This window comes from Poeciliopsis prolifica, unplaced genomic scaffold (assembly GCF_027474105.1).
Source record: "Poeciliopsis prolifica strain line A6 unplaced genomic scaffold, Auburn_PproV2 SCAFFOLD045, whole genome shotgun sequence".
In the NCBI taxonomy this organism is placed as follows: domain Eukaryota; kingdom Metazoa; phylum Chordata; class Actinopteri; order Cyprinodontiformes; family Poeciliidae; genus Poeciliopsis; species Poeciliopsis prolifica.
This window is the reverse complement of record NW_026562420.1, coordinates 3,327,527-3,347,390: the sequence shown is the minus strand read 5'-3', so window position 1 is coordinate 3,347,390 and position 19,864 is coordinate 3,327,527. Positions and strand designations below refer to the sequence as shown.

General features: G+C 40.7%; 3 protein-coding genes across 5 annotated transcripts; all 3 read right to left on the bottom strand.

Annotated features, from left to right (window-relative positions):
* Positions 1–3,250: 3,250 nt before the first annotated feature.
* On the bottom strand, positions 3,251–7,430 carry ptcd1 (pentatricopeptide repeat domain 1). The gene is made up of 8 exons (XM_055056676.1): positions 6,883–7,430; positions 6,667–6,807; positions 6,140–6,358; positions 5,961–6,062; positions 5,037–5,690; positions 4,097–4,213; positions 3,764–3,946; positions 3,251–3,605 (listed from the first exon to the last, which is right to left on the bottom strand). Exons 1-8 carry the CDS (start codon positions 7,312–7,314, stop codon positions 3,363–3,365), a joined length of 2,091 nt encoding a protein of 696 aa, XP_054912651.1. The 5' UTR covers positions 7,315–7,430; the 3' UTR covers positions 3,251–3,362.
* Positions 7,431–8,318: 888 nt separating this feature from the next.
* On the bottom strand, positions 8,319–13,999 carry fbxl18 (F-box and leucine-rich repeat protein 18). Of its 2 annotated transcripts, none has more exons than XM_055056626.1 (7): positions 13,825–13,999; positions 13,137–13,334; positions 12,537–12,886; positions 11,252–11,387; positions 10,085–11,163; positions 9,465–9,683; positions 8,319–9,003 (listed from the first exon to the last, which is right to left on the bottom strand). In XM_055056626.1, the coding sequence occupies exons 1-7, from the start codon at positions 13,900–13,902 to the stop codon at positions 8,847–8,849; spliced, it is 2,217 nt and encodes a 738-aa protein (XP_054912601.1). In that variant the 5' UTR covers positions 13,903–13,999; the 3' UTR covers positions 8,319–8,846. The 2 variants fall into 2 exon arrangements, 1 of the variants encoding a protein (XP_054912601.1); XR_008607857.1 differs by having other exon boundaries at positions 8,889–9,003; positions 9,465–9,640.
* Positions 14,000–16,219: 2,220 nt separating this feature from the next.
* actb1 (actin, beta 1) lies at positions 16,220–19,343 on the bottom strand. 2 transcript variants are annotated; one of them, XM_055056628.1, is made up of 7 exons: positions 19,229–19,343; positions 18,362–18,487; positions 18,040–18,279; positions 17,476–17,722; positions 17,201–17,392; positions 16,936–17,117; positions 16,220–16,833 (listed from the first exon to the last, which is right to left on the bottom strand). In XM_055056628.1, the coding sequence occupies exons 2-7, from the start codon at positions 18,482–18,484 to the stop codon at positions 16,690–16,692; spliced, it is 1,128 nt and encodes a 375-aa protein (XP_054912603.1). In that variant the 5' UTR covers positions 18,485–18,487; positions 19,229–19,343; the 3' UTR covers positions 16,220–16,689. The 2 variants fall into 2 exon arrangements, with proteins under 2 accessions (XP_054912603.1, XP_054912604.1); XM_055056629.1 differs by lacking the exons at positions 18,362–18,487; positions 19,229–19,343 and adding an exon at positions 17,912–17,948 and having other exon boundaries at positions 18,040–18,109.
* Positions 19,344–19,864: the final 521 nt, after the last annotated feature.

Genomic DNA, 19,864 nt, shown 5'->3' with positions numbered 1-19,864 from the left:
AACATCAATTGAGTAAATGTCTTTTTTTGGGGGGGGCGGGGGGCGTGTAATAGTTCTTCACTAAAGCGGAACCTTGAATCAGATACCAACTTCAGTGTCGCAGGTTCCCTGTGGCTGCAGTCATGAGGTTCCTACACAACCTTTGTCCCGGGATTTCTGTTCCTCTTTCGCTTCTGTTTCGAGGCTTTTACACCCAAAGCAATGAAAGCATGTGATGTACTGGCCTTGCGTCAAGTCGCATAAGTGAAGAAAGAAATATATTTCCGCTTTTTCACTTTCAAAGCAAACAAGCCTCCATAAAAAGAAAAATATGCTAAAGTAAGTAAACCACATTTTTCCGAATGTCAGAGAAATGTTAAAAACAGGCTTTTCTGGGAATGTGACAGGAAATGAGCTTCCAAACGTAAAAAAATTAATAAACGCAACATTTTATTTCTTTGTTATTGGAAATCTCACATCTTCAACAAATAATTATGGGCTGTATTTTGTTGCTAAGAAACGAAGTAAAGTTGGTCAAGTCACGATGAAAGAGAAGCGCAAACGGAGTAGCGGCAAAAGCAGTGAGATCGCGAAATGGATGCAATATTGGAGCGATCGGTGGCATGATTAGTTTTTAGCTTAGTGGTTTCTGTTCTGTATAAAAAAGATTATGTGAAGAATGCATTTCTTGGCAATAACAGCGGCGCTGCAATCACTTCGGGGTTAGGCAGAGCCACTACCCCAGCAGCTAGTGGTGAACAGCTTACAGCCACGGCTAACTCTGGGAACCAAGGAATGAGTAATTGCCTTCATTTTCATGCTAATAATGTTGTAAAACTGTTGTTTGCAATATTTTTACATCAGTTTAAGAAATTTACAGTATATATTATAATTCTAAATGGTCAAAACCATTTCTTGTGAATATTTGACATTTTCACAGTGAAAAACATTAAAAAATTTTCTAATCAGATTTTGTTTTTCTGTGACTCAAGGTCCAAAATGCTGCCACAGTATGCCCAAAAATAAAAACTAAGTGTAAATTCATAAAGTTCATATTGTCCTGAAAAAAAATGATACCACATAAGTTATATATAATGGTTTTGATTAAGGTAAAATTAAAATTGGTCAAAAAACAACCATATGTATCCTGGACTTAAAGAGTAATGTTTTTAAATCTGTATGTCAGAAGGCCTGTTTGTGCCCCTCTGCAATAATATTAAGCTAAATATGATAATTTATCAAAATAAACTGGTCTGGCTGCACTCAGTCTAGTAATGACTCAGATTTTGCCTCCATGTTGTTCAGACTACGGGTCCATGGTGAGGAGGGGGCTGATCTGTGTTTCTAACTATCAAATTATGGCCAAGAATATTTTTCATAAACTGGTTTGTAAATAAAAAGGTAGGTCTGATGTTAGAAAAACAGTTTCTATTTATATTTTCATAATTGTCCTCGCAATAGCAGTAAAAACCCTCCCCGCCCCTAAACACAGAAATGTTTCGGCTGCAGAGAAAACTTATGACTTTAACGTCATCATTCTGATAAAAGCCTGGTTCTACAGGCCGTCTGGGTCGGTCCCACTGACAGACAGAAAGAATGTCTGGTTTATATCAGATATCCTGATATAAGACACTGACTGTCACCGCGAGTCGCAACGCAGCTCAAAGCCCCAGTACCGTCCGGTACCACCTGCTGACTGTTCGCTCTGCTTCTCCTTAACGTTTCAGCTGAATGCATTAAATGAAAATTTTATAAAACTGTCATTCTCTGTAGATCTATGGTCTGTGTTACAATTAAACCATTTCTGGGGCCCCCTGAATGTCTGGAAGGCCCTGAATGTCTGGAGGCCCCTACCAGCAGCTATTGAGTTTTCTTTGCCTTGATATCCCAGTCATATAATTCTAAATCTCAGCAGTGCTAACATCAAACAATTTTATAGAGTTAACCCCTTTGAGCTTTTTGATCTATAAATCAGTCTGCAGTCACGTTGTTAGAGGTTAAATAGATATTATGACTTAATTAGTAAAATGTCATCAAATTTTGTTTATTTCATAACTTCATAACCTTTGACCTTCTCTCCTGGTATGTAACAGCTACCATCTCAGATCAACTCAGCCCTCCAGGACTGTCAGCAGCAGAAACAGCAACTTTATACCTGTTGGGGGAAAAAGACTATATATTTGCTTTGCATTGTCCCCACATGATGGCAGTTATGCAGTATCACTCACTTAAATTCTTTAATAAATTAATATGAGTTGTTGCTATGTTGTTGTACGACGTTTTAAGACCTTGTTCAATGTGCCCCTTTTTAACTTTGAGCCCCTGCCCTATAAAGGTTTCTGCATGACCCTGAACTGATATCAATCATGTACAATCATTAGGAGTAATATGTAGCAGCAAAACAATAAGTTGAAAAAATGTTTTCAAGCTAAGGAAACACTTTTTTCTTAGCTTGCAACCTACACTAAAGAATATGAATTTAAATAAAAATATTCAATATTATATTTTACAAAGAGCCTGCAAAATGGAGCAAACAAAACAATCTCAAATTTTTTCATTGATAAACAATCTTCTCATTACTTTGTAATCAAAATACTTTGTAGTGGAGTTTGCAGCCACAGTCTGAGTTCACATTCACCTTCATTAACATGTTTATTGTTTGCAGCAGCAATAAAAGCACAAATAAGAGCCTAGAAACTGCTGACAGTCACATGTTAAGCTACTACCATTGCTTTCTTTATGGGACAGATTCTGTTCTTCATCATGGTTAGCTGTTATTAACTGATCCAACTCTTTGAAAGTATTAAGTTAGTGTAAATACATAATTTAAGATCAGAAAAAATCCACAAAATTCACAAGTTACAGGACTGCTTGTCTTTGAATACTGCATAAATTCCATCACTTATAACAGTTTTCCTTTCTAATGAGTCCCCAGTCTGTTGGTATTCTTCTAGTGTCATTTACTCCGTTATGATCGACTAAACATATTGGGAAGAAAACCTGACTGAAAACTGCTGAGTTGTGTTTCAGCTTGTGGCTGGTCATGGTGGGTTCTTTAAACGGATTTCAAAGCCAAGAACAGTTCTTGGGTTCTTGAGTGTTGACCCAAGAACTCAAGAACCCAAGCATGGTGGTGGCAGCATTATGCTGAGGGGTTGTCTCACTGGCAGCGGTTCCTCTTCACCCTACAGATGGAGCTCTGAAACTGGATCCCAACTGGGCCGTCTCAGAAAGGATCATAAACTCAACCAATCACAAGACAAAAACCAGATAGAATGTGTCAAGTTTATAATAAACCATAATTGCATCAACATTTTCAATACAAAACCATTTTTCTTGACTTCAGCTGTTGTTTGACCCAAGTCCACTCTTATTGGTAAAGTCTAATAAGACTGGGAGATGTTTTTCTTATTGCGACGAGAAAAATGTCTCCTGGCTGCTGCTCTGTGGTTCCTCTGAGCCTCAGTCAGTCCATCCACCACAGCACCTGACTCACACTGCAGCGCCGACTGCTCCTTCTGCTCCTCTTCCGCCTCAGTGCTCTGAGCAGCTGAATTTTTCAGCCACTGCTGATAGTAACCACGGAAACCATCTATGTGCACCAGGTAGTTGTTTCTGGATTTGTACTGGGATTGAGCAAACAGAGAGGAGATTAAAGAGGGAAATTAAAAGGAATAAGCAACATCTGAAAATGACATTGAAGAGGATGATACTGGAAGGTGTGAAAAACAATATTATTTAAAATGATTTATGGTGATTTTTTATTATTTGTATGTGCTCTGACCTGATTGTAGTTGGGAGGATATTGTGCAGCAAACTCCAGCTGCTGAATGATGACCTCATTAGGCCACACACTTAGGTCCTTCATGGTCTTCAGGAGAGTTTTCAGGTAGATGTAATCCAGTCTCCGAGTTGCCCGGCCAATCAGAGCAGAGAACACATGAACATTGGGCCGAAATCCTGCATCCTGCAGAAACAATCAGAGATAAGCAAACCAGTCCATCACCCATTAAGTGGTTAGAACAGCTGTGTGTGTGTGTGTGTGTGTGGGTGGGGGGGGGGGGTTGGGGGGGTGGGTGCAGTGTGAGGTTGTTTAATAAAACAGTTAGCATGTCACCTGCATGTCTTTTAGTAGTTGCAGACCTTCCTCCTGCCGATCACAGCCTAATGCTAGACATACGTATGTCTGAATATTCAGGCTGACATTTCTCTGTCGCATCATGCCCAGCACAGCCTGGGGAGAGTAGGAGTGTAAACTATATATACACACGCATATTTATGCATAACATATATAGTAGTCACAATCCTTCATTTTTTTCACATTTTGTTATGTTACACACAAATACCCAGTTATGACACAAAGCATAAAAGGTTTTTGAATTGTATGCAAGTTTATCAAAAATAGAAAGCTAAGAAATCACAGAGGTTTTCACAGCCTTTGTCATGAAGGTCAAGCTGAGCCGTTTCCACTGATCATCCCTGGGATGTTTCAATAGCTCAAACAGAATCCACTGGTGGAAAATTCACTTCATTGAACTTGTTTGTGAAATTCTTTAGGCTGTTCTTAAAAGCTGGGCCTGGCCCAGTTTTACTTCTGACAAGTTGCACCCACAGCTTCTTCAAACTTAAAGTTGACGTCAAATGTTTGCGCAGAATCTTTTTTTGCATAATTTTGAAGATGATAATAAATGTTTCTAGAGGTCAAAGGTCAACCGGCCAGCTCCTATTGACAAGATCAAACACTTATGGCATCACTCAACTGTGCTACATTGTGCAGTGAAAAATTTTGTTTGTGCCATTATAATTTTTAATTAATAAAAGTTTCCAGAGTCTAACATTGACGTACCACTGTTGACTGGTATATTAGTCATCTAGTTACTCCAGATATCTCTGGTACAGATGATAGCTTTGTAGAGTAGTAGTAATTATTAAAACATTGACTCAAGTTTTTATGTATGACCAATATAACTTGCACAGATGGACACCAGCAACCAGTTCAAGGGGAGCTTGTTATAATTTGATACTTTGTTTCTGATTGGTTTTGTGTGTGCTGTTACCTTTACATCCTCTAGTTTGCCCACTCTGACAGTTCTGCGGATGGCGGAGTTAAAAAACGCGACATCAAGCTTCACTTGATGCTGCTTGGCAGCCTTTAACAGCATCTGCAGGGACTGGTCGCCAGGCTCCATCATGTCGGCCAACATCGTTAGAGTTTTCAGGTCTGGACTCAATCCGTTGGCCTCCATCTTGTCTAGGAACCCTTTAGCGCCACCGATAAGGGCCAACCTGTCAGAAGCTGTGTCTACAGAGCTTAGAGCAAGCATGGCCCCTCTTTTGCCTTCAAAAAGGTCCAGCAGATTAGGGGCTGTAGAGTCGGCTACTACGTCAGAAGGCAGTGAGATGTTTTCTGTTGGTCTGATTGGCATAAGATGGGTGGATTTCTCCTCTTCACTGAGCTTGTTTGTCTGACTGTTACTGCGAGCACTGTGTTGAAGAAACAGCTGCCTCTCTAGAAGGTCGATGTCTATTACACCCTTGTAACTGGCTTCTGACGCATCTTCCTTTTCCCTCCAAATTTCACAGTCAGGCTTCAGCAGAACACTTGATGCTAAGGCTGGATCACCAATCCCACAATCCCTGGCTGTTCGTAGGAGCAGAGTATAGTTCTTTGAGTCTGGGACAATCCCCATCCGCAGCATCTGACGCCACACCTGCAGTTAATAGAAGCAGCAAAACAACAATTTTTAAACAACAAAATAAGAAATGCTTTGTTTTGTAAAGAATATTACTGCAAAAACTGATTTACATTTTCTTCACACATCTTTATCAACAGTGCCAATAAGTGTGAAGGGCCCCATGTCCCGTATACATTCTGGTTCAGTCAAAAACAACTAAGTTATAAGGGCAGCATTTGAAAAGCACTAAAAATATTCAGTCGGTCATTCCAAAAAATGCTCACCGCTCTGGAGAATCAGAATTACCTGCAAAGCCAGTCTGAATCCTGTGTCTTTGTCTGTCAAACAGCCCATCAGTAGGTAATGAAATGTCTCCTGAGTGACAGCGTGTCCATTTTTTACCATTTCCTACAAAAACAAGCAAAATTCTTCAACAGTTGCAACACAACGTCTTACACCTCGACATGAGAACGCAGCTGTCGTACCCGGAGTGTGTGAACACAGGCTTGGATGTGGTTGGTGATGGCGTGGGTCTTGAGCAAAGCGTGATACGTGATGGTGCTCAGAGCGTAGTTCTTACGTAGGAGCTCTTGTTCCAGCTTCAGGGCTTGCTGGAGTCCAACTTGCTTCGATGGCGACTCGGCGCAGGCGTTGAACAATGCAGTGTAGGTTGCATCTGTTGGAGCCAGACCTCGCTTTTTCATCTGAAAGACACGGCAACAATTACACACAGCATTACAGAGATTACTGACTGGGTCACTAGGAAGGTCTGAAAAATGGAGGGTTAGACTTAGCCCAGTATGAAAAGTTTTGGTATACACAATATTCAGGCTTAACATCCAACAAATTTTGCTGTTTGAAAATATTTCCAGTCAAATGAAAAAAAATGTAAAAGCACACAAACAGTGAGATTGCATAACACTAAAATAGCACCACTTATCTGGATTCCTACACTTTATTCATGTACAAACTACAAACGTTTTTCAGAGTCAACTTTTCAGATTTTCCCTACATCATTGTAGAGTCTGAAGGCCTTTTTGAGTTGTCCAACTCGACCACAGCCTCCAATGAGCACAGTGTAGTTGAACTCCTCAGGCTGCAGCCTCTCCTCTTTCAGCATGTTGCTGCTGAAAACATCTAAGGCCTCCTGCAGCTGTGGATCAAATAAAACCATTAATGCAAAGAAATGATGTGAAGGACGTCGCAAAGACGGCCCACTAAGGCATACCTTGTTCTCTTTTATAAGCCTCTTGCACTGTAAGAAGTACCAGTAGGCAGTGTTTCTCCTCACAGTCCTTCTGTGGGGTTTCTCCAGCTCCTCTGCGTCCTCATCCTCCTCCATAAAATCCTCCCGGTGTCGCAGGTTCTGGATGTCCGGGCGGCTCTTCCTGAACGTCCTCCTGGAGGAAATGTCCTCAGACAAGGAGCCGAAGTTTTCCCGGTCAGGTGAGGATCCAGTATCCGTTCTGACAGAGGCGGACAGGGACACAAACCTGACAGGGAGCCGACATGGAGCCGCTGAGAGGACTGCGAACCTGAGCTTTGGTATTCTGAGACCTCCGAGATGTGTTTTCAGAATCCCGACCTCCGAAGGGAAAACAGATACCCTGATCACAGATATTTTACTCCAGTCTCGTAAACACCGCATCACAGCTAACATATTTAAGCGCTGTCACGGTGGTGACTCTCTATCGCTAAAATAAATTGACAGTCAATTTATTTTAAAATAGAAAATTTCAAAGTTTGTTTGGAGGAAACCATGTTGACCTGAACAACCATGCGCCAATGACGCAGTAGTCCAGACCTGAAAAATAGATACCGAATCATCATTTAGAGAGCAAATTCTCCAGACGTTAGCAAACAAAAGAGGGTTTAGACGATATAATGAGTTCACAGCACATGGTTCTGCTTCCTGCTGAACAAGCTCTCAAAAAAAATTCTTTCTAGTCCCTCATTTAATTAATCGATTTTATCATCAATGTTTTTTTCTGTCTGCCGTGGTACTGGACTTCATGCACACACTGCCCTCTTCTGGTCATAAAGATAATTGCATGCGGTACACTCCCAAAACGTATAAAAAACCCCTTGCCAATATTGGATCAATAACCTTAATCAAATTACGTTTTCTAAGTTAACTAGATAAACTTGGGTATAGCAATGTAATGTATTTGATTTTCATCAAGATTCTGGGCGCTAAGCTCGCTTTAGCCCACACTATATCCAACGAAGACTCCATATGTGGAATGTTGCACCTCTGAATTATGTGTAAAACCAGATGTCTGCATGTGTGCTGCAACAAAAACCGATAGTCTTGAAGCAAAACCAGCTGTACCTTTAACAAAATAAAATAGTTTATGAAGTGGATGTATTGGCCCATTGCCCACCAACTTTTAAAGATGATTTTACTTGCAAATAAATGAAAAAGGTAACAGTCCTGAAAAGTAAATAACCTTCCCTCCCCATAAATGTCACCAAGAGTTTCACAAGAGATGTTTCTGTTCTTTTAAACAACACAACTGAATCATTACAAAACAAAACAAACAAAAAAAAAACAGAAAGAGGGCTTTTGGTAATCATATTTTTATGAAATACTCCCAGCAAAGGACAAAACAGTTAAAATATCAGACTAAAAGCTTCCAAACAATGAGCATAATCACTAATAAGGATAGTTCTGTATTAATTATAATTAAACCAGGTTTGATTCATCAAGGAAAACTGGAAGTTGTTTGTGGCTTAATGTTAAGAAATTAATATGCAATTTTTCTATACACAATAGAACAATTAGTTTCATTCATAAAAAAAACATATTTTGCACATCTTTAGGACCAGACCATTATTATAAGTAAAGACTTTTGTTTAAACTTCCAGTTTGTAGAAAAATACATGCACACAAGAAATCATTTAAAAACTCCACAAAATCATTTGTCTCACAGCTTCAGTTACAAAGTTTCATTCTCTATAAATATGGTTGGCACTTATTTTAAAACAAAAATTAAGCAACTGAAATGATTTATGATTGGGATGTAGCACCATGTGTAGATGGATGACTAAACAAACCATCATTACCCAAAACCGTTATGCTGATATATTTCTTTTACACTGCTGCTATTACCTAATCAAAAGCTTGACAGATAGTATTTCACTAAATTTTATTTACAGCAACAGTAATTATGTTACAGATCACTGATGATGTCACATGGGTGATAAATGTGGAGGCTGCGCCACGTGGCTCTGAAACAAAGTTATCCGATCCAGCAGTGTCAGTGAGATACCCCGGATGATGGACGGCAGGTCCTCGTGTTGTAGCGGGTAGATGACCACACTGAGTGCCGAACGCTCAGCTGAAAATCTATCAGAAAGAGAAAACACAAAACTGATTTATAATTTATTGGATGATGCTATATTATACCATCGAACCTGCTGACCAACAGCAGCAGCAAGGTTGTCTTCCACGAGGACACAGTGACGGAGGCGGGATGTTAGTCAGTAAAAATAACTTCTCTTGATTATTTGCTCAACTTTGTTCTGCCATGCTCATCACCCAAACATACATACAGTATCATGAAGAAGAGTATAAACCCCATAACGGTTTATACTGGCATGGCAGTGCCCCCTAGCATTTGAACATGTAATACAAACAAAACAAAGGACTACCGGGGAGCGGGAATCGAACCAGCGAACCATCAATTGTAAAGAATTTACAATCAATGGGTCGGTGAAAAGAAGATTATAAATAAATGGCTAGATTGGTTTAGGGTGTCATCACACAGTAAAAGCAGAAAAAAAATCAGTAAATTAATCTTCACTTACCTGTCTAGCAGGGACTTTTGCAGTGTACGACAGGCCGCCAGGGTGCCGCCCATGAACATGTGGCACATTACAACATGGCAACATCGTTCCATGAATGTCTCTGTGGCCAAAGAGTCGAAGGTGCCACTACGGGAGATGAGACACAGGCGCTGCAGGCGATGGCAGCTGGACAAGGCCTCAAAGAAAGACGCATTGGCATTTAGATACGGCTGCTCTAACCTACACACACACACACACACACACACACACACACACACACACAAAACAAAGATGAAGACTTCAGATTTTTAGCAGAAAACCACACTGAGGATGGATGGATTGATTAAAAGATGATGAGATGCAGAGAGACAAAAAAAGGTTGGTTGGATAAATGGAAGGACACATTCAGATCTTTTGGTGTTCTTATTGATATGTTGCAAATGTTAATATTAATTCCAGCTTTTCCTTGACTTCATATAAATCCCAACTTGACTGAGATAATGCTAACTAAATTGCATTACATTAGAAAAAACTAAAAGATACTAGTTAAAGGAATATGTAATTATGTTTATGAATTCACCATCCATGCACAGCCAAATGTTTCTGAACAAGGAAAAGAAAAGTCGAAGACATCCTCTGACCTGAGTTCCTGCAGCTGTGTGCACTGTGTAAGTGTCTCCAGCAAGGAGGCTGTGTAGTTCATGGTTTTCAGAGATCCCAAGTTGGCTAAGGACAACGCCCTTAGGTCTCTGCACTTCCTGGTCAGCTGTACCAGTCCAGTTCCTTTCAGGATTCCAGGGAGTCCAGCCAGAGTTAAGCGACGCAGCCGAGGTAAAGCTTCAAGTGCTGCTAGGTGCACATCTCCAACCCCTCGCGCCCAAGCGCACATCCCACGAGGCTCCACGCTGGCACGGGTGCATGGCTCGAGCCGAGGCAGCGCCGATGCAAAACCTGGACCGATGAGCTCAAAGGTTTCTAAAAAGCGACAGCCAGCTGTGAGTAAAACCAGCCCAGAAATGCTGTCCCCGGCCAACGACGGCTCTGAATCAGGACTGTAGTTCTGGAGGCCCACACGCGGGGCCTTCTTTAGTCCCTGGAACAGCAGTGAGGGAGTTGACCCACGTGCTGAGGTGTGATTCGTCTTTACACCGTCTGACAAAGCGCAGGCAGGCAGGGTCAGAGACAGCAGGTGTTTGAATCTGCCCAGGCTGGCACACAAGTGTGTTTGTCCGTCCAGCCCAGGTGAGCATTCGTGATGATAATGCGTGTGCATCAGGTTCAGGTGTTTAATGTTGGAGCAGGTTGCAGCCACCTGGCCCATTGTCTCAGCAACCAGCTGATCCTCCCCACTCCTGCACTCCGAGTACGGAACATGGTTGATGCCGCTGAGGTTGAGGCTGATGAGCTGAGCAGCGTCTCTGACTCCGCCGCCAAGCAGCGACTGGAAGACCTGCGGCCATAATGGAGGGCAGCGGCTGAAGCTCAGGTGCTTGGGGCTGTTTCCCTCCAGAGCTCGCTTTAGGGACAGTGGATCAAGCCAGGTGCGTGGCAGCTGCAGCGCCACCAGGTCTCCGCGCCGACCGAGGCTTTGAGCCAGTGAGGGAGCAGCAGGCCAGTGAGCAGGATTGGGACCAGGAATTGAAACTAGGAAAACTCTGAGGTGCTTTGGAATGTGAACGCTAAACACGGCAAGGTAGAGAAGGAGCAGCGTCTGGTTCACCTGGTGCAGAAAAGACATCAATCGATCTCTTAAAGCATACTTAACAAGAGTCAGTTGGATAGTTTTACAGGAATCCCAAATAACGCACCTCTCCTGGGGCCAGTCTGGCCGTGAACTCCTCCAGCTGTTCGTAATGTGGCACGCTGCTCTGGCCGACCATCAGCTGACAGCAAACACCGATGCCCTCTCTGGTCACATCTGGAATGTCAAACTGCAGCATCAGCCTGAAAATAAAACAGGAAACAGTCAACTCTAACACTGTCCAAATTGTATGTTACAGTTTGTCTACAGCCAATGGAACAAGTTACAAAAAGAGATTTTTTTTGGAAGTTGTTTATGTTTTTTCAACTGAACTAGGACTATTTTGCGCCGTTGAATCCAAAAATGACATCCATTTTGCTCAGCCAGGTCAGGTTTTTTTCTAATTTGATTTATAAAAATTAAATCTTCTGATTAAATTGATGACATTTTTGTGACATTATCAGTTCATTTACGTTAATATTTCTCATCCAAAAAGAGTTTTAGGAGTAAAAAAAATATTGCTTTCTAACGAAGTATTAAATAAATGTTAAAAACTTCGACTTCTGTAAATTGTATAATAGACACTAATAAGGGAGCAGTGTTTATTAATGTGAATTGAATTGTTTTTCTTCATTGTGTAAAATTATCCATCTCTTTTCTGTCTTGATGGAATTTCTCCTCCTGCATCACTCATTGATCCAGATTCTCAAAATGCAAAAAGTCATGTTGCTCCATAGTTCAGAAATTTGACCCAATTGAGCAAAGCCAATGTGATTTTTGGATTCAGTACATCAAAAGGATCTGAAAAACAGTTGAAACTTACGTACACACACACTGTTAAAGTGGATGATGTAAAAAATTTATATATATATATATATATATATATATATATATATATATATATATATATATATATATATATATATATATATATATATGTATATATATATATATATATATATATAGATTGGTTGGAAAATGTTGTAATGTAGTCTCTGATCTACCTCAGGTCTAAGTCTCCTCAGGTAGACTTACTAATAGACAGTTATTGACATATTTATATGATCAATTAAGACATTTATTAACCTATGACGCAATCAATATTATGGAAATGCACAGAGATTAAAATTCTTCCTACTCTGCGTATGAAAAGTGAGATGTTTATTCTCTGGAAAGCTTTATGAGCATCTATTGTTGTCTGAAGTGGTACAAATAAGTTGTAGCCCCTTTTCAATTGTCAAATTTAGTCATGTCATTACAGAAATAGACATACAAAGAGCATATGTAACTGTGCATAATAAAACCTAACCTTACAATTTCCTCACAAGTCCTTTGATCCCACAGACTCTTACTTGCGAAGTTGGGCACAGCAAGGCACTACGCCATAGCTCGGTGTAAACAGAGTCTGTCTCAGCTCCGTGAGGCGGCTCAGTGAATCAACGGCTTCCGAGCTGAGCAGTGCAGAGTTGAAACAAGGCCTAACATCAAACGCCAGCGATCTGAGCAAAGACAAAGAGGATAAGAGACGCGACAGGCAAAGGGAGGTGAGGCGGCAGCCGGTTACATCCAGATGTGTTACTCCTCTGCATCGTGCCAGTTTGTCTAAAGTGGAGGCTGACAGCCAATAGCAGCTGTTGAGGCATAGGGATTGTACGTGGTTGGCTAGCAGCTTTAGAGTGTGACAGACCAACTGATCGTCAGCCTGGAAACAAACAAAAAAAAGAAAAAACAAGGTTTATTATCATTAAAACCAGACCTGCTGCCCTTTCCACTTTAATGTTAGGAAAGGTTTTATGACTCATGAGCACCTGCACAGATATTCCCTAAAAAAGTGTATTTGATATGCTGTGCATGTGGTTGTTTCTGAACTAAGCACAAAGTTAAAACAAATAATTTCTCAGTCCTGAAATGTCTTATCTCCACAAAATGCAAGAGATCTTTAATTCCTTTACCCGATATTCTTCAGAAAATCTGACGTTTGTGAGCAGTGTCTTGTCGTAGCAAAGTGTGTGTAACTTCTGGCAGACATTTGCCACATTAGTCAGCAGGTCACACACTGGAACGTGACGGAGGATACACAACAAGATCTCATCAGACAGATCCGACATCCCAACCGAGCCAGACGACATGGTGTTCTGGTTACAGAAAGCCTGACACAAGAGACAAATGATCAGTTATATTAGTCAGAGTTAATGAGACAGCTCACCGAGATAGTTGTTGTCGCACAATTCAGATTATCACAATATGTTTTGTGACCTAAAACTAAACATGACATGCAGAGCAGATACTTTTTCACACTGCATGTACATTTCCTGTGGCAGAGTGTATGTGCCCTACGTGATGCGACAGCACATGCAGTAACCTAGATTTTGTACAAAAATAATTATGCTGCATAATCATTTATTATTGGGTGCATAATAAAAAGAAGTGCATCGCAGACAACATTTTCTTACTTTTTTTTCTCTTACCATTTTAATCCAGCAGACCATTTCAAAATGTCTACCAGTCTGTTTCTCTATATCAATATTAAATACCTCCAGGGTAAGCTAAGCAGAATGTTGTCTTGAGCTTAGAAGTGATTAAATTAACAAACGTTAGTTAATATATCTGACCCGCCCTGTTAAAACCTCGCCTACCTACCTGCTCGATCTGTTGATCCATTCCTTCCATAATCCCAACTGCAGTCTTATTCATGACTGGTTTGTTATTTGTAAACATTGATTAGAAATTAAAACCGCTTGCGTTTCATGTCCCAGTCCTCCTGTTTTAACACCGAACCACAGAGTGGTTAGGGTTAGCTGCTACACGGAGGATGTTTGAGGCTGCACCAGCGGGAAGATCTTAATGGACGGACTAACTTCCTGCTGGTCCTCCTCTTCTTCGTGATTTTTATTGGCGATTGTCAAAAACTATAAGTAGTATTATCAACCGCTACGGAGGATACGGAGTGTGGTTCATGAGGATCTATCTATCTATCTATCTATCTATCTATCTATCTATCTATCTATCTATCTATCTATCTATCTATCTATCTATCTATCTATCTATCTATCTATCTATCTATCTATCTATCTATCTATCTATCTATCTATCATCTATCTATCTATCTATCTATCTATCTATCTATCTATCTATCTATCTATCTATCTATCTATCTATCTATCTATCTATCTATCTATCTATCTATCTATCTATCTATCTATCTATCTATCTGAAACAAAATAAAACAATCATGCCCCAATTTTGCATAATTTATTTGACAAGGAACAGGAAGAAGACACAAAATCTTAACATTTAAATCTCCCCACACCAGATGAACTATTAAATTGAATGACTTAAACCTCACATTCTCATCCTGAAATATAAAGGAGTTTTGGGGGATAACTACACCCTTGAGAGGTGGTTAGAGTTTGTGCTTCAAAGAGTCAGCCAACATACAGGGTGTATCCTAGCCAATGAACTAGAACTGTAGTGTCCCTTGTGTTTAGCCACTGCTTAACCAGATAGATGACATGTCTTACTTGGTCAAATCAAGGATATCCAATTTCATATTTTAGGATAAAAAGTAAGTTTTGCCTTTCATTTGGAATTAAAGTTCCAAAGTCAGATAGAAAATGCGTATGGTGATTAAATTGTTCGGTCAGTAATAATTTGGGAAGCCACATCATCGGCTGGTGTTAGTCCACTGTTTGGTCTCAATTATAAAGTCTGTATAATTGAGACTTCTATCTGCTTCTAAAGTGCAGATAGAAGCACTTTATGCTTCTATCTGCTCACAAGCTTTATGGAGATCCATTTCAATTTTGACCAGAACTTGGTACCTGTCCACATGGCCACTAACTCCTCCAACAGCCTAGTTGTGCTTGATTGGCCAGCAAATTCTTCAGACTTAAACTACACAGAGAATATGCAGAATTGGCAAAGGAAAGGGGAAAATCTCCAGAATAAAAAATGCTGATGAACTGAAGGCCACTAATAAAGCATGTTGAGTTCATTAACACTTTAGTGTCAGTGCAGTAATTCATACATTGAATCACAGACTACACATGTGAATTATGTTGCTTAGTGACTGAGTTTACATTTTTTAATTATAAAAATATTTTTACAACTGATTTTAGATGGACCTCTAAATAAAGCTCAACATTAAGTGTACAATGGTGAGTCATTGACCCATGTAACTATCATTTCTCAAGATAGATGTATGTGCCCTACATGCCCTATGTATGTGCTTAACACCTAGCTGACGAGTTTTCAGGTTAATTAGCATGTCCATCCATTGAGAAAAAAAATAAAGTGTTATTCTTTACAGAAACTGACATTTCTTTTGAAATGTCATGCACAAGTTTACAGCTCTCAATTGTAACTTTGTTTTTATTTGTTTCAATTTTTAGTCCAATTACACTGTAAATCAGATTAATGATGCAGGAGGCAACAAAAAGAAATGTACCAAAATGACTATGTAGGTATGTTGTACATGTTGTATAATCCTTTAGCTAGAGGTTTTAAATGTGCATCACATACAGTAACCTCTTCAAGCACTATAAATTTTATGCCCCACTCCACTAAAAAGGGTAGACATTTTTACTCCATCTTGCTCCACATTTACAAGTTAGACTCCTTACCACAGTTAAATACAACTTTGACTATTCACACCAAGTGCATTTCATTTTCATGTAGCTATGGGTGTGAAGTTTGGGTTTACAACCAAATCCGCTCAGTTTTGGTTAAAACTGAGCGTTTCAACTAAATTTTAACTTGATCAGTAAGTTGGCTTGACTGTTACAAGTCTAAAGGGGAAAAAAAACCAAAAAAAAAAAAACCTCAAATCCTTTGCAAGTTTTTAACCTTTTGCTCTGCATCATCAAATTCTAGATAATTTGACAAGTTGACTATGTAAAGCTTTTGAAGACCCTCAATTTAAACTCATGGAGCATTAATACTAGTTGTACAAAGTTAGGCCAGTAACATTTTTGAATTCAGATGCACATTTAACTGCCCAGCCCCCCGACCCCACTCAAAATCAGGCAGACAGAAATCTCAGACATGTGCACTTTATTGGGCCGTTATGTACATTGGAGACTTGACTTACCCCATGCACAATCCTTCATACACCTCAAAATGTAGAAGTCCTTTTTTGCATGATGACAAACTGGACCAAATATTAAGGCCAGTTTCGAAAAAAAAAAAAAGTTCAGACTACATAATTTACACATTAAGCAGTACATAGTAAGCCCAACAGAATAAACCTTCATAGAGGCAAATAAGGTGATGAACAAAGACATCTGAAATGACGTACACAACTGACGTTTCACACATTCACACCGCCAGGGATGCTCTTTACTTCCTGTAGTGTCCCCCCATCAAGGGCCATAGTGTCATAGCCAGAGTGATGACATAATGGAAGAAGTGTCGGCTCAGCACAGTGTTGGTGCAGGTATGCAGACCTGTTTGGGCTGGAGCAGTGTTTTTTTTGGGAAAGTGGAGGGCTTAGAACTGAAAGTCTTTTTAGAAGCACTTCCTGTGGACAATGCTTGGGCCAGACTCATCATACTCCTGCTTGCTGATCCACATCTGCTGAAAGGTAGACAGGGAAGCCAGGATGGAGCCTCCGATCCACACAGAGTACTTCCTCTCTGGAGGAGCGATTATCTGGAAAGACAATCAGCAAGTTAAAATTCAGAACTCCCCATTGTTTAGAATGTTTTAGTCCAAAAGCATTAAGATGAAATGTTTTGCCATGTTCCATCTTACCTTAATCTTCATGGTTGTGGGTGCCAAGGCAGTGATTTCCTTCTGCATGCGATCAGCGATGCCAGGGTACATGGTGGTACCTCCAGACAGGACGGTGTTGGCGTACAGATCCTTACGAATATCCACATCACACTTCATGATGCTGTTGAAGGTAGTCTCATGAATGCCACATGATTCCATACCTGTGAAGCAGAACAACAATTTATTTAAAACAACATTTTAAAAAATACATTTTCATCCAACTGTTAAGATTAATGCAACTTACCCAGGAACGAAGGCTGGAAGAGGGCCTCTGGGCAACGAAACCTCTCGTTTCCGATGGTGATGACCTGGCCGTCAGGGAGCTCATAGCTCTTCTCCAATGAAGAGGATGACGCAGCAGTTCCCATTTCCTGTTCAAAGTCCAGTGCAACATAGCACAACTTCTCCTTGATGTCACGAACAATCTCACGCTCAGCTGGAGGACAAAAGGTTCCGACATGATCAGGGCATAGATTACCTTTAGGCAACTTATTCCAGTGAACAAAGAACTTTGCTTACCTGTGGTTGTGAAGCTATAACCCCTCTCAGTCAGGATTTTCATGAGGTAGTCTGTGAGGTCTCTGCCAGCCAGGTCGAGCCTCAGAATGGCATGAGGCAGAGCATACCCTTCATAGATGGGCACCGTGTGGGTCACACCATCACCAGAGTCCATGACGATACCGGTGGTACGGCCAGAGGCGTACAGGGATAGCACAGCCTGGATGGCTACATACATGGCAGGTGTGTTGAACGTCTCAAACATGATCTGAAAAGAGAGCGGTACTGTTATTCAGTGAATTCAAGAGACCTGAGAAAAAGTTAAAAAGACAGGGCTTTGTCATTTTTAATGTACAGGTTTCAGTCAAGCAGAAAACCAGATTAGTTAACATGCAATTTGAAAACTTCATTGCCCATGCTGCATCTAGTTATTTATTCAGTGCAGGAAAACAGAAACCTGAAGAGATGAAAAGTTCAGCTCAGGGAAGAGAAACCTACAAGTTGAGGAACAGGAGGAATTTAAGACCAATAAATACAAAGACAGTCCTGTAATAGAAAGCTTTCCTGAGACATTACACCATTTACCTGGGTCATCTTCTCCCTATTGGCTTTAGGGTTCAGGGGGGCTTCTGTGAGTAGCACAGGGTGCTCCTCAGGTGCAACTCGCAGCTCGTTGTAGAAGGTGTGATGCCAGATCTTCTCCATGTCATCCCAGTTTGTCACAATGCCATGCTCAATGGGGTACTTCAGGGTCAGAATTCCCCTTTTGCTCTGTGCCTCATCACCAACATAGCTGTCCTTCTGGCCCATTCCAACCATCACACCCTGGGAAAGCAATGTTTTAGTTTCAGCCTATAAGGTTTGCAATCATGTTTCCAAATGAAGGGAAAAGGAGGCGAGTTCATACCTGATGCCTGGGGCGACCAACAATGGAGGGGAAGACGGCACGTGGAGCATCATCTCCTGCAAAGCCAGCTTTGCACATTCCAGAGCCATTGTCAACAACGAGGGCTGCAATTTCATCTTCCATTTTCTAAAAGGGAAAGAAAAATTTAGATCCAACATCTGAAAGTCTTGTAGCATCTGAACGCTGGGTGTCGCAGTTGAGTAACTCCTCAGTCAAATCCAGAGCTGCGAAACAAAAGGCAGTTTCTCGACCAGTCTGGACATGGCCATAAAAGGTAAAAAGTGAGGGCAGCCTGGAGGCAGCAGCGGCACACCGGGCCGGAAGTCATCCCGGCAGTAGCCCCAGCCTCACACACCGCCAGGCGGCCACACCCTTTACTGGAGTTACTGGGACATAATAAATGCTCCAAATGTCGCATATGCAGTCCCTTAAAAATTAAAGTTGATTTTTGAAGTAAACAATATCGACCATGTTATGCCTTTTTGGGATGCTTTAGAGAACTTCTCAGCTTCTAATTGCACTTTTTCAAACCATTTTAAAAAGACAGGTTGCACCTTAACGTCAAAGCCAAGGAACCAAGGAACGGTGATGCGCAACTGGAAAGCCAGGTCAGTTTTAAGCCAGATTTAAGTCAGCACGAGGGGTAACATGATGCTTTGAAGTTACCGTTTAAAAATTCAACGACACTAAGCTGAACACCGACACTGGAAGGTTTTCTGGGGTATCAAATTAAGCCACCTTAAAGATACGTTTAACGAGATCACGGAACATTGAAGACGAAAGCGACAACAGTATAAAGTACAGTCTGAAACCGCTACAGTGCAGCGATAACAAAAGCAAAAAAACCTCAACATCCTTTGCTCTTACCTCTGCGAAGGAGAGTTACCAGCTTAGTGCCTGACCGCTGTGCTCTGTGCTCGAGTATCTGAGATCGACTGCAATGAAGGCCAATAATTCCCAGGACTTTATTTGCGCTCAGCTTCAGCCCCTTTCCATATAAGGCAAACTTTCCGCACACCGCCTTCTGATTGGCTCCGCTGCATCCACTGGGTGTGGAGCATGCAAATACTAGCTCTGCTTGCTGATGGTTGATACTGAAGTGCAGAAAGGCACCACAAAAAAAAAAAAAAAAAAAAAAAACTAAATCCATATGTAAGTAATTTTAAGAATTAGTTTTGTTAAGTCAGCCAGAGGTCAGGGAAATACACCAACCTGTCTATTCCTCCTTCATCATTAGGATTTTAATGACTTTTGGAAAAAGGCAAAGGTCTTTTTTGTTATGATTTAACTCATAAACATACTAGTTTTATTTTTTTAATCCTACCATTATATTCATAATTTGTCTGATTTAGATTAATTAGATGTGTTTAGAAACATAAGCATAAGCACTACAGATCAACTGGAAAATTGCAATCTCAGGTTTGCTGACGGCCATGTTAATACTCTTTCACACACAATGGTAGTGATTTGAGTGACAGATACACGTGGGCATTTTGAGGTCTG

Excerpts from the sequence above, each read along its gene's own strand:
- fbxl18 (XM_055056626.1), bottom strand. The coding sequence starts at position 13,902 with ATGTTTACAAATAACAAACCAGTCATGAATAAGACTGCAGTTGGGATT. Across the intron at positions 11,164-11,251 it reads CCAGACTGGCCCCAGGAGAG|GTGAACCAGACGCTGCTCCT; the intron begins GTGCGTTATTTG and ends TTTCTGCACCAG. Across the intron at positions 9,004-9,464 it reads CAAAAGTCCCTGCTAGACAG|ATTTTCAGCTGAGCGTTCGG; the intron begins GTAAGTGAAGAT and ends TCTTTCTGATAG.
- ptcd1 (XM_055056676.1), bottom strand. The coding sequence starts at position 7,314 with ATGTTAGCTGTGATGCGGTGTTTACGAGACTGGAGTAAAATATCTGTG. Across the intron at positions 6,359-6,666 it reads CCTTCAGACTCTACAATGAT|ATGAAAAAGCGAGGTCTGGC; the intron begins GTAGGGAAAATC and ends CGTGTCTTTCAG. Across the intron at positions 5,691-5,960 it reads GATTCAGACTGGCTTTGCAG|GTGTGGCGTCAGATGCTGCG; the intron begins GTAATTCTGATT and ends TATTAACTGCAG.
- actb1 (XM_055056628.1), bottom strand. The coding sequence starts at position 18,484 with ATGGAAGATGAAATTGCAGCCCTCGTTGTTGACAATGGCTCTGGAATG. Across the intron at positions 18,280-18,361 it reads TTGGTCGCCCCAGGCATCAG|GGTGTGATGGTTGGAATGGG; the intron begins GTATGAACTCGC and ends TTGCTTTCCCAG. Across the intron at positions 17,723-18,039 it reads ATAGGGAGAAGATGACCCAG|ATCATGTTTGAGACGTTCAA; the intron begins GTAAATGGTGTA and ends CTCTCTTTTCAG.